Source organism: Staurois parvus, unplaced genomic scaffold (assembly GCF_062004578.1).
Source record: "Staurois parvus isolate SC_StPar_1 unplaced genomic scaffold, SC_StPar_1.0 ptg000093l, whole genome shotgun sequence".
Classification (NCBI taxonomy): Eukaryota; Metazoa; Chordata; class Amphibia; order Anura; family Ranidae; genus Staurois; species Staurois parvus.
This window is the reverse complement of record NW_028317889.1, coordinates 4920-17798: the sequence shown is the minus strand read 5'-3', so window position 1 is coordinate 17798 and position 12879 is coordinate 4920. Positions and strand designations below refer to the sequence as shown.

The 12879-nt window shown below is 45.5% G+C and overlaps 1 protein-coding gene across 7 annotated transcripts in view; it reads left to right on the top strand.

The window, feature by feature from the left end:
• BCAS1 (brain enriched myelin associated protein 1) overlaps positions 1–12559 on the top strand; it is a 91298-nt gene extending 78739 nt beyond the window's left edge. For 4 of the 7 annotated variants that reach the window (XM_089670699.1, XM_089670698.1, XM_089670700.1 and 1 more), the window contains 5 exons: positions 68–109; positions 3639–3785; positions 4368–4427; positions 6719–7018; positions 8609–12559. In XM_089670699.1, coding sequence (XP_089526825.1) covers positions 68–109; positions 3639–3785; positions 4368–4427; positions 6719–7018; positions 8609–8683 — 624 coding nt within the window. In that variant the 3' untranslated portion in view covers positions 8684–12559. The remainder of the gene's footprint in view (positions 1–67; positions 110–3638; positions 3786–4367; positions 4428–6718; positions 7019–8608) is intronic. The other 3 variants (XM_089670696.1, XM_089670695.1, XM_089670701.1) reach the window with 3 other exon arrangements.
• Positions 12560–12879: the final 320 nt, after the last annotated feature.

The window sequence follows — 12879 nt, the reverse complement described above, 5'->3', positions numbered from 1 at the left end:
ACTTCAGTTTTTGAGAAACACCAACTAATCATTTATATAACTAACACTATTGATTTATTCCCATCAGTCCCCAACCGAGGAACCAGTGACCGTCCAACTAACCGAGACTGTAAGTGACCCCATTAACCTTGGCTGAACCCTATATAGCAGCCATTGTGTTTCTGAGTGAGCATATATATATGTCTATAATTCACCTGTTACAATGTAGATATGGATTACACAGTATATATATATATATATGATAGAGTGGAGAGTAGGTATGTAGGTATCACACTCTGGCTGAGCATGGTCTGGGTGCATCATGGAAGACAAGTAACACCCAATAGAGCAACTAAAACCACTCATTAGGACTTAAAAGGTTGGTTACATTGTTATCATATCAATGCAAAAGGAGGATTTGCACTACATTAGACTTAGGCTGGCCATACACTATACAATTTTCTGTTCAATTTCCTTTAGATTTACCTTCATCTATGTAGTACAAGAGCCTGCTTAATTGGCTACAATTGAAAGTGTTGTGAGGTTTGACCTCCTATTATATGGTTCTTGGTAAATCTAAAGCAATTTTCTAAAGAAAATTGTATTATGTATGGCCAGCCATAGACCCATTTGATTATAGTTTCCGTTCAAGTCTTTACTCTGTTTATCTAAGCCCCGATGAATGGGGGGAGTTTTGTTGACCTGAAAACGCGTTGGATCTTTTTATATGCCGATATTACAAACAATTCAAGGCATTTTGGGTTCTTCAAAAGAAGGTAGAAGGGGCAGCCGCCTTGGGAGCTTCCGCAGGAGAGGGCACACAAAGGGTAGGACCTGCTATCCATCTTGCTGGAAGGTTGTCTAGAGTGCAGCAAAGTCTACTGGCCCTCTCCAGCAGGACTCCCCTCCTCTCTAGCCGAGCTCGCCTCTCCAGCAGGGCTCGCCTCTCCAGCAGGACTCGCCTTCTCTCCAGCAGAGCTAGCCTCTCCAGCAGGACTACCCTCCTCTCCAGCAGGGCTCGCCTCTCCAGCAGGGCTCGCCTCCTTTCCAGCAGGGCTCCCCTCTCCAGCAAATTTGGGTTGCGAAGGTCCCAGTTCATCTATTATATGGGGATTGGGCTGGCACTGGATTCCCAGTAGACTACCATATGACATGTATGGGGTGTTATAGGGTCGTATGCTTCACTTGGTCGTGGTTCTAGGACTGTTACATTGTGCCATTGAACCCTAGTTTGGTGGCAGCAAGGGAGTCGAGGGAGACCTCTCAACTTCATAATATTTAGACTCCAGTTTCCTAGTAGGACTTGGCACATCAGAGAGCAAATTTGGGTTGTGAAGGTCCCAGTTCCTCTATTATATGGGGATTGGGCCGACTCTGGATTCCCAGAAGTCTACCATATGACATGTATGGGATGTTGTAGGGTCATATGCTTCACCTGGTCGTGGTTGTAGGACTGTCATTGTGCCATTGAACCCTGGCTTGGTGGCAGCATCCTGAACTGGTTTTTTTCTTTAGACGGTCAACACACCGCTCACATTCGCGGCTGTAAATCCTCCTTCATGCAGGTCTGGAGCCAATGTGCACTAAGGAGGTGTATTAGGCACAGCTTTTATCACGGCTGCGACTTTTTCTGTCTCTCATTTATTCTTAATTATCTCTCTCTCGTCACGAAAAGTCTGCCACATGTAAGTATAGAAGATATTAGAATCAAATCACTGGATGTGCTTTCTCTTCAGCGATGTTGTTGGGAATAGATCACATTTTCTATAAGCCTCCGCCATGTAACAATAATGGCGCACCACTGATGAAAGGTCCAGATACAGATTCATTTTCAGTAAGGACAGGGGGATAATCAAGCGTATCCAATGTGTTTCGGCGGTCCGGGCTTGGCAGGAGCCTGTTTGGCAGAAAAACTAGCTGCTGACAAGACCTGTGCAGACAATCACTGGCCGAAATTACATTAAAGCAGAGGCATCGGTAGGGTTGGTGTCACCCACTGTGCTCGGCCTGGAATGTACCATATTAGTATGTGGTGTTGGGGAGCAATGAATGGAATTCACCATATCAGTAAGTTAGGGAGGGGCTGGTTGAAGAAATGTACCATGTTAGTATGATGGGGGGCAATTAATGGATTGTACCATGTTAGTATTTAGCGGGGTGATGGATGGAATGCACCATGTTAGTATGTAGGGGGGTGATGGAATATACAATGTCAGTATGATGGGGGGGTTTTTGGATGGAATGCACCATGACAGTATGTAGGGGGGGTAATAGATGGATGGAATGCACCATGTCAGTATGTAGGGGGGGATAGATGGATGGAATGTACCATGTCAATATGTAAGGGGGGGGGGGGGGTGCTGGATGGAATGTACCATGTCAGTATGTAGGGGGGATATGAATGGATTGTACCAGGTCAGTATGTAGGGGGTGATGGATGGAATGTACCAGGTCAGTATGTAGAGGGGCGATGGATGGAATGTACCAGGTCAGTATGTAGAGGGGCGATGGATGGAATGTACCAGGTCAGTATGTAGGGGGGCGACGGATGGAATGTACCAGGTCAGTATGTAGGGGGGCGACGGATGGAATGTACCAGGTCAGTATGTAGGGGGGCGACGGATGGAATGTACCAGGTCAGTATGTAGGGGGGCGACGGATGGAATGTACCAGGTCAGTATGTAGGGGGGCGACGGATGGAATGTACCAGGTCAGTATGTAGGGGGGCGACGGATGGAATGTACCAGGTCAGTATGTAGGGGGGCGACGGATGGAATGTACCAGGTCAGTATGTAGGGGGGCGACGGATGGAATGTACCAGGTCAGTATGTAGGGGGGCGACGGATGGAATGTACCAGGTCAGTATGTAGGGGGATGACGGATGGAATGTACCAGGTCAGTATGTAGGGGTGCAGGACAGGAGGTTTGGATAACCCGACGTCTCAGTGACAGCAGAGGGAGTGGGGAGGGAATGGATGTTTCCTCGTGGTGGTAGAGGACGACGTAAACAGCACACACTGACCTGCTGTCTCTCTCACACTCTGAGCCTGAGTTTTCACCTCCTGTCCCAGCTGCATGGGTGCAGCCATCTTTCCACAATCTTTTTTTGGGGTTTGGACTGCAGAAACATGGCAGCTCACCCCAACCAGGGATCTTGACCTTCCCTGGGCCAGAGTGGACATCGGAGAGGTACCACCTACCTGGGTGTGGTCTGCACCCACATAGAGATGCCACCACAATAAAAGGTCCTGTCAACTTCTAGTCCATATACACATTTGTGGACCCCTAAAAGTTGTTTACTACTTTTTCAATTGTCCCCTGTCCTTTACTAAAAGTCACATCTGGACCGTTCAGCCGTGAGGCGGTGCTTCCATTTACATTTTTATTTAAGTTCTACTTCATGCCAGGGGGACTGTGGAGATCCTCTAGGGCGGAGGAACTAGTTCATCATTACATTAAGATAGACTAGAAATATCAATAAGATGACCTCACGGATCCAGCACTGTGTTTCTGCTTTCCTTAATGAACTTCTGCCTTGGCTGTATTAACAACTGTTTCTATTCCAGGACTGAGTCAAGTCTTCTCCAGTAGGACCTTACTAAGAAATATCCAAAATTTGAGAATACAAACAATTGAAAATTACCTTCATTGTCTTTTAGTCTTCCACAGAGCAAGAGTCCCTGCCCGCCAAAGCAGACAGCAGATCCAAGAGCAGCCCAGTCACAGAGGGCAAATCGCAGCAAGGAAAAAAGGCAGACGAGGGCAAAAACTCCAAGCCAAAAATCATGATGTTCTTCAGACAGCTGGTAAGACACAAGGTCATCTAGGCAGCGTTCTGGTCTAATGTCTTACTGCACAATTATCATTACTTTTTATAACTAAAACATTTTTTTTAGCAATTTTGGATGAACAGGTGGGGGTGCAGCAGGTTCGAACCTCTGGCAGATCTTATGGTTGGTCCATTGAGTAGAGTGCCCTTTACTTCCTGTCTGGGTGACCACCTACAGACATCTGTAAACATCTGAGAGAGGTTCTAACCCTTCCAGCAATCTAAAACTAGGCTTAAGAGCCTATCAGCCTGTCCCTTGTTAGCAGATAAGCACTGCAGCACAACTGATTGGCGCCTTGTGTTTCCACTCCCTCTTTAGGTCTGAGCTGTGCTGTACAAGGACTGCACAAGGTTAATACCAAGTCAAATTCAGTTACTTACACTGGTTATATTTCAATCAATCAGCAGACCTCTTTGATTGGTCAAAATCAAGAGCTGATGTTTCTTTCTGCAAAACTATAAAGACCATAAATGTTAAGTAATGTACATGTTACAGTTTTCTCCAACCTTCTTTTACTCCAGTAAAATTAACAGCTGAAACACTTGTCTGTTATTGTAGTCAGTGATGGGTGACCCCAATAATGGCACGTCAGAGGAGGTTAACGGCAAAATCTCACCAGTAAGTGGACAGAGTATCTGGTGTGATTCACTTTGGTGGTGGGAACCTCACTTTATTTTCTATAAACACGTGTACAAATTAGAATAATAATTTACTACAATGTTTGCATGTAAATCCAATTAAATGTATAGCTAGCACAGGAAGGAAGGACCACGTCAACTAATGCAGACTCCTACCCATAGCCAGGAAAGGTAAGCCAACATCAGACTCCTTAGTCACGTCAAGCTAGGCAAGCCAACACCAGACTCCTTAGTCACGTCAAGCTAGGCAAGCCAACACCAGACTCCTTAGTCACGTCAAGCTAGGCAAGCCAACACCAGACTCCTTAGTCACGTCAAGCTAGGCAAGCCAACACCAGACTCCTTAGTCACGTCAAGCTAGGCAAGCCAACACCAGACTCCTTTACTGCTTCAAACTAGGTAAGACAACACCTCTCTCCTTCACCACTTTAAGCTAGGAAAGCCAACACCCAACTATTTCACCGCTTCAAGCTAGGTAGGTCATCACCAGACTCCTTCAGCGCTTAAGCTAGGTAAGCCAGTGCCAGGCTCCTTCACCATTTCAAGCTAGGCAAGCCATCCTCAGATCATTTACTGCCTTAGGCTAGGTAAGCCAACACCTGTCTCACCACTTTAGGCTAGGTAAGTCAACACCCAGCTCCTTATCCGCTTCAATCTAGGTAAGCCCAGTGTCAGACTTCAACCCTTTAAGCCAGATAAGCCAACACCCCTTCTCTTTCACCTCTTCAAGCTCTGTAAGCCAAACACTCAACAGCTTCAAACTAGGCAAAACACACAGCTGCTTCACTGCTTTAAGCTTGGCAAGCCATCGCCCGTCTCCTTCACCACCCCAGGCTAGGCAAGCCATCGCCCGTCTCCTTCACCACCCCAGGCTAGGCAAGCCATCGCCCGTCTGCTTCACCACCCCAGGCTAGGCAAGCCATCGCCCGTCTGCTTCACCACCCCAGGCTAGGCAAGCCATCGCCCGTCTGCTTCACCACCCCAGGCTAGGCAAGCCATCGCCCGTCTGCTTCACCACCCCAAGCTAGGCAAGCCATCGCCCGTCTCCTTCACCACCCCAAGCTAGGCAAGCCATCGCCCGTCTCCTTCACCACCCCAGGATAGGCAAGTCGTCTAGCTCCTTCACCAGTTTTGGTGACACCTAGTCAAAGAGACCCTGCATTTGGCCCCTGCAAGGGTAGCCACCCACTTTACATGTGCTTTTACCCAAATGTGAACATATAGAACTTTGGTTTAGCAATTCTTTCATTGGCACCTCTGCCAAAGTGGCATCACTTACTGGAATGGAAGAACCCAATCCTGCCGTCAGCAAAAATAGAGCATCTAAAGCCAAAACATATTTTTTAATTTTTAGATGGAGCGGGGAAGCAGATTTGTACTGCTGTCTGCACCTTCACAGGGGAGCATTACCTCCCTGGTCCTGGTAACCCCAGAAAATTGATGGGCAATTTAAAATTTTACAAATGTCACAAAAACAAAAATGTTCCAGCGAGGACACTTTTTTGTATCACTGGGACATGTGACAAGAAGCGAAAGGAAATTTCCACAATGAGATACTGTAAGTTTTTCCTACCTTTTAGGTCTAGAAATTTAAATTGACACCTTTTAAAAAGGGAAGTCTATAATTCAGAGCACCCCGAGGAAACCTTTTGTGATTTCAGTCGAGAAAAATAGGGTAATTGCTCTCAGGTGTGGACGAATTAAAAAAAGTATTTACAATAAAAAGCAAAAGTATAATTAAAGAGATTAAACTTACAGAGTCCATGAAAAGTTAAAAGTGGAAAAATAGGCTGCAGAAACATTATCCAGACACATGAGCATGTATAAACACGGAGGCTGACCTCAAACTGGTTGTCTTCATTGATATTTAAAGTGCATGTAAAAGCTAATTTTTTTGTGTAGCGTTTGATTGCTTTGTGTCCCCTGGATTCACCCCATTTGTCCCGGTGACCAATGTCACCAAGACGTGTGAGGGAAGATCCAAATTTTTTAAAATGTAACCAAAGAGTAAATCCTTCAAAGAGGGACACCTGTCCTAGTGACAACCATCTAAGATAGGAATTCTCTCTTCTCATTTCCTGTTGCATCACCAGGACAGGAAGTGAAGGGTACTCTCCCTAATAGGACACAGATGACAAAACTACCTTATATGGGTTTAACCCTTCTATAATTATTCTACAATAAATAAAACCTTTGGCTACACATACATTAATGACATTATACGCCCAAACCACCATATTCTCAGCTTACATTTCTGCTCGGTCTTTGCAGACCCTGGACATCACTGACGGCGTGGAGGTGGGGAAGTCAGAGAAGACCGTGGTCACAGCCGTGGTGGAACCTCCCCCTGCACCTCCACTGCAGAAGGCCAAGGAAAACCCAAAAGAGAAGAAGGCCTCGTCAGAAAAGCTGGCCAAGCAGGAAAGCAGAGAGAGCCCAGAGGCTGCAGCTTCATCGCAGGTCCAAGTGGCAGAGGCAGCGCCAGTGCAGAATGGCGCCGAATCTTCCAAAGAGGGCCAGATGAAGAGAGTAGAGAAGAGGCAATCTCTGGGTAGTTTCTTCAAAGCTATTGTAAGTACCATTCTGGGCCAACTCTAGTAGAAAATTCTATTAGGTACAAGATAACTCTTTATATAGTCCTGTTTGGTATTGTGCGTTCACATTGGTATTTTCATCCAGCATTTGTGATGAAAACAGATGGATTTAAAAAAAAAAACATCAGGTTTAATTGTTCTCCATGCTCTTGTTTATTTAATGAGCATCAGAAAGAACAGGAAGTTTGCAATTCTTCCAACAAGGACATAGACATATAAAAATTGATGAACTATTTGGATGCTCAGCCAGAAGTTTCATGATAGATGTTGTAACTTGGTGTCCAAGGTAAGTATGTCTTCTGGTGTTGAGGTTTGTAGTAGGCAACGCTCTGGCCTACTGGAGCCATGACTAGGGTCTTGTACCAACATGTCCAGAAGTGGAGAGAGAAGAAAGCCAGAACACTATTTAAGTTCTGAAACAATGTATTCATTTAAACAGTTAAAAAAAAAAACCCAACATGTTTTGGTGGCTTTAAAAGTCTCATCTGACAAGGGCTTAGAAATGGACACCTAGGGATCTGGCTAGGAGTTGAAAAATATTCCAAATCAGTGGTTCTTTACTTTTGAGACCAATTCTTAGTAAATTCTTTGAAAACCTTCCATGCCACAACAGTAAAGCATAGGTGCAGATTCTTCTCATTCCTCATCGTTCCTTGGTTCCACCCCCTAGCCACCTCGCAGTACCACCCATTTATAGAGAAACCAAAACCAAGTACTTTATAATTTGTATAGAACGTGTGGATAACTGGAAAAGCAGTAGAAAATTTTTTTTCCTGCATCCAGAAACAGTAGAAGACTCAGCAACAACACATTCCCCCACAACAATATAACACCCCCCCCCCCCCCCAAAGCAATTATAGATCTCCCAGCAGATATCATTAGAACCTTCAGGATTCAGCAACAGTAGACACCTCTCTCAACAAAAGATCCCTCCAGGTAACCATTGACCAACATCAAGAAAGGATCCTCCACCACCACCACCTCCCCTAATCCCCCCACCCAGTGACAGAAAAATCCCTCAACAGCCAGCACCAATAGACCCTCTACCATGCCCCAGCAACACATTACATTTAGTGCTGGAGGTGCTGAAACTGCATTCCTGCTGGGGAAAAAAAAGCCGTGGGGTTAGGGGATTCTGCAGCAGCCCTGTAAGTGATGAGATTTCTGGGAGGTGGATGGAGAGCACTGTGGGACACTGTTGGAGGCACTCTGAAGGGCTGGAGAATATGCGCAGGTTGGGTTGGAGGCACTATGAAGGGCTGGATAATATGCGCAGGTTGGGGAGCACTGTGAGCCATTATGGGAGGAATTTATAGTTGGCTGGAAGTCCGGTAGTGGAGGCTGTGGCCTGGCAGTGGGCCACAACTCAGTGGTTGAGAATTACTGAAATTTATGTTTGGTCAAAAAACCTTCTCCAGTTGCTGGTTATGCTTCCTGCTCTGATGCCGTTGTGTTAAAAAGCTCTGTATAGCAGATCCTTCTCATGTTCAGCAAATCTGAGACCACCACCTTTTAAAATTTAATGTCCAGACCTGTCCTTCAACCTCTTCTTCTCCATTTTTTCTAGGGCCCGAAAAGGCTATGCGATGCGGAGGTCCAGACAGATCCAGTCTCCATCCTGCCTGCAGAGAAGGCCAAGTAAAGGCTGTGCAACACCAAGAGGATACGATCTCTTGTGGGCGGAAGGGGCAGATTCCGCTATTGTATATTTCTGGAGTAATTTGTACAGAGTTAGTTAAATACAATACAGACCTTTTCAGCATCGGCCAGATCATAATATGAGAAATTTAACTTTAGGTAGCGTGAGATAAACCAGATATTACTATAGCAGAGGTGAGCTTAAAGCGAGCGTAAGGCAGCCACAGTGACTCTCACTGCAGGCACCAATACAGTGATATATTATGACACTTCTATATGTAATAGAAAGGTATTGAAGTGACCCCGTCACATTATAGGCACAGTGTTGCACAACAATGTAGAAACTACTTTAACTTTCATTGTCTGCAGATCTAGCACCATAAAAGTAAAAAAATTCTCCAGCTTTACAGCATGCGGCTACATGGAGTCTTGACACCAATTGGTGCAGTTTCTCCAAAAAAAAGGTACAAATAGCTTTCAGATCTGTGCTTAGGGCTGATCAGTAATTTACATAATGACCAGAATTGCTAAAATCTGTGAAAAAAAAAAATCAGCATGCAAGGGGAAAATTATAAAAAAAAAAAAAAAGAAAAAAAGAATGGTAGAAAATACAAGAGGTCTTCTTAATGGCTTTGTTCTGGGAGGTCACTAATGTCTAAGACTTCAATACAAACGAGTCCTATATTTGATCTGGCCATGGCATTGCAAAGAGCAGTTAGTTACACCACTCAGGCCCACAAGGAGAAATACTACCAGGAATTTTTATTTTTAATCTTAGCCTGTAAATGTTAGTCTGAAGGACATTGCGTTCATTAAGCTTTTACAAAAGCATGGGGGGGGCCTTCCTAAAAACCATGTTGAATATGGATCTAGGAGTAGTGCTGGAGCATTCAGCAAGCGCTTCCAGGCTTTGGCAGCCTTTCACAAGCACTGGTAGAGTAGCATGCAGAACGCCGCAAGGGACAAGAAAACGCTTAAAATGAGAAACGTGTGCAAAGTGTTTACAAGGCAAGATAAAAAGAAAGTGCCCTGCGGACCTACCTTGAGAGTTTGAGAGCCACTATTCTTGGCCACCTTCGAAAAGATGCTCATTGGCTGGCTTCAGCACTTGAGTTTTCTTGTCAGCATTCTGGGCCAAAGCTTCAGGATCACAGCCAGGGAGCTCAGCAATGGCAGCCAACATACTTTTTATATGATTGGTGTACTTAACCAGTTTTTCCATACAGATCCAGTAACTCTGGCCTTGATCCACCAAGCTGCAATGGTACTTAAAGTGTTACTAAACCCCGAACCCCGCATTCACTATATCCGCTCCCCCCGGACCCCGCAGTCACTATATCCGCTCCCCCCGGACCCCCCACAGTCACTATATCCGCTCTCCCCGGACCCCCCGCAGTCACTATATCCGCTCTCCCCGGACCCCCCGCAGTCACTATATCCGCTCTCCCCGGACCCCCCGCAGTCACTATATCCGCTCTCCCCGGACCCCCGCAGTCACTATATCCGCTCTCCCCGGACCCCCCGCAGTCACTATATCCGCTCTCCCCGGACCCCCCGCAGTCACTATATCCGCTCTCCCCGGACCCCGCAGTCACTATATCCGCTCTCCCCGGACCCCGCAGTCACTATATCCGGTCTTCCATAGTACACACCACGGAAATGCAATATTAGGAAATATAAAACTGCTAAAAACCTTTTCTCATCAGCAGTATATAGCAGTTGTGACTTCTATCGATGTCCAGCAGATCACTTGGATTTTTCATTCTCCCGATTGTCCTATGGGGCTGCAGGACCCCTGACACTGTCTGGACAGCGCTGACTGGCCCTGTGCTGATAACATGCACTCTCCCAAGAGGGAAAAAACTCTTTAGCAATATACACCAAACTGAGAACGCGCAGCTTTCCCCCCAAGGCTCTGATCAGCAGATGGATTAGGGACAGTAGAAGGGGAGGATCAGAAGACAGGATCAAACAGTCTCTTGATCCAATGTTGAGGATTAACCCCTTATGTTCAAGAGTATAACAAGCAAGCTTTCCTGCATATACAGACCAATTTTACTGTTGTGGGTTTAGTAACACTTTAATAGTACTTAGAAACACTACCCATTAAGGACAAAGTGACAGTCAGCACTTACCCTAAACCCTTCCCTAGACATGTATAACAACCAGCCTCACTGCCAGAGCCCTCACTAACAGAACGGGGGATTCTGGGTACAGGGAGCACATGACCTTTCCAATGTGATTGGCTAAGAGCAGCCAATCACCATTCCTAAACATTAAGGCCCAATTCACACACTGATTCCCTGTAAAATGTATGTACATTCCCATCCAATTTAGTTGCGTGTGGACATCAGTTTTGGTAGCATGCCATGAAAGCCTTACTCTCTCCAAGCGCCAATACCAAGGCTTAGGGAGGCAGGCAGAGCGTCTCCCAACGTCAGTCTCTGTCTCCCAACGTCAGTCTCTGTCTCCCAACGTCAGTCTCTGTCTCCCAACGTCAGTCTCTGTCTCCCAACGTCAGTCTCTGTCTCCCAACGTCAGTCTCTGTCTCCCAACGTCAGTCTCTGTCTCCCAACGTCAGTCTCTGTCTCCCAACGTCAGTCTCTGTCTCCCAACGTCAGTCTCTGTCTCCCAACGTCAGTCTCTGTCTCCCAACGTCAGTCTCTGTCTCCCAACGTCAGTCTCTGTCTCCCAACGTCAGTCTCTGGGAGACAGATGGAGCCGACAGGTAATTGCAGACAGTCACCAAGCCCTGAGCAAGCCAAGTGATAGTGCCTTCAAAGACATGTTTATTATGGTCTATCATTCTATTGAGAGCCCTCAAGAATACCTTCATCCATGATACAACAGTCAACAGATAAAGTTACAGGCAGCTTTAATTCTAAGCAAATTTCAAGTTTTCTGTAGCAGTGGAGTAGGGCATTAGTCATTTATAAAGGCAGAACCCCTATATACACAAATAATGCTTCCAAATTATGTCAAATAACCAATAGAGTTGCTCTGGAGGTACCAGGCATGTCCAACTTTCATAGGAAAATGCTTGCATACTAGTTTAGATGCCCATATCTTAAGATACACGGATCATTCTGATATTTGACTTTCAATAACCTTCACCGACACATTGTTTGAATTGCCCATGCTTTGGGCAGGCCGACCTAAAGTACAATGCAGTAAACTGGAACCAAAAAAACCCCCAAAACTCATAATTCCAAAGCAAAAGGTCAAAAAAGTTATCTAGGAAGGCTCAGCATGTTAAGAACGAACTAGAATGTTATAACGTTTAGATGACACTATATATGATGCTATATTAGCAGAAGCTTAAATATAATATAAAGACAGGGGCAGACTGACCATTTGGAAACTCGGGCACTGCCCGAGGGCTCAGGGTCAGTAGGGGGCCCCATGAGATGCCCTGGTACCTTTTTCATATGCTTTTTTTTTTTTGAGTGTGGGCAAGGACACAGGGGCCCCATGATCCCCTCTTGCCCGGGGGCCCCATGAGTTGTCAGTCAGCCCCTGTATACAGATGATGCAATTAATTGAACGATCTCTACTGAAATCCCAGAACATGGCCAGCAGGGGGGGGGGGGCGACCTTATCCATTGTGAAATCATTGTACAATAAAGGGAAAATCTTTTCGCTGCATCGCATACCACGTCTAATGTAAACCTGTTTGAGGACTTAACACTAAAACCGTATATATCTCATAATCATCCGGCTTCTGACACCCTTATAATAGTTTGTTATGTCTAAATTGTTCTAACGTGGCATTTTCTTTCCATGTACCAGAAATGATATCCCAACTTGCTGTGCTTTGCAGCAATATGAAATTAAGTTTCATTTGGTGTAAAGAGATTAAATAAAGTTTGTTGTATTCCTACAGGTTGTCAATGCTTCTTTCTTCTAGTATAGAAACAGGAATGTTTTTTGTTTTAGATCTGGGGTCTCAACTTTAGTATTAAATCAGTTAAAAGGACAAAAAAATCAACCAAGGGCATGAACCCCACCAACCAAGGGCATGAACCCCACCAACCAAGGGCATGAACCCCACCAACCAAGGGCATGAACCCCACCAACCAAGGGCATGAACCCCACCAACCAAGGCACAAAAAACCTTCACAAAAGTCAGCAGTTACAGAAACTGTAGCTACTGACATTTAAAACACAGATGCTTACCTGTCCCTCGGTCCAGCTGTGTCC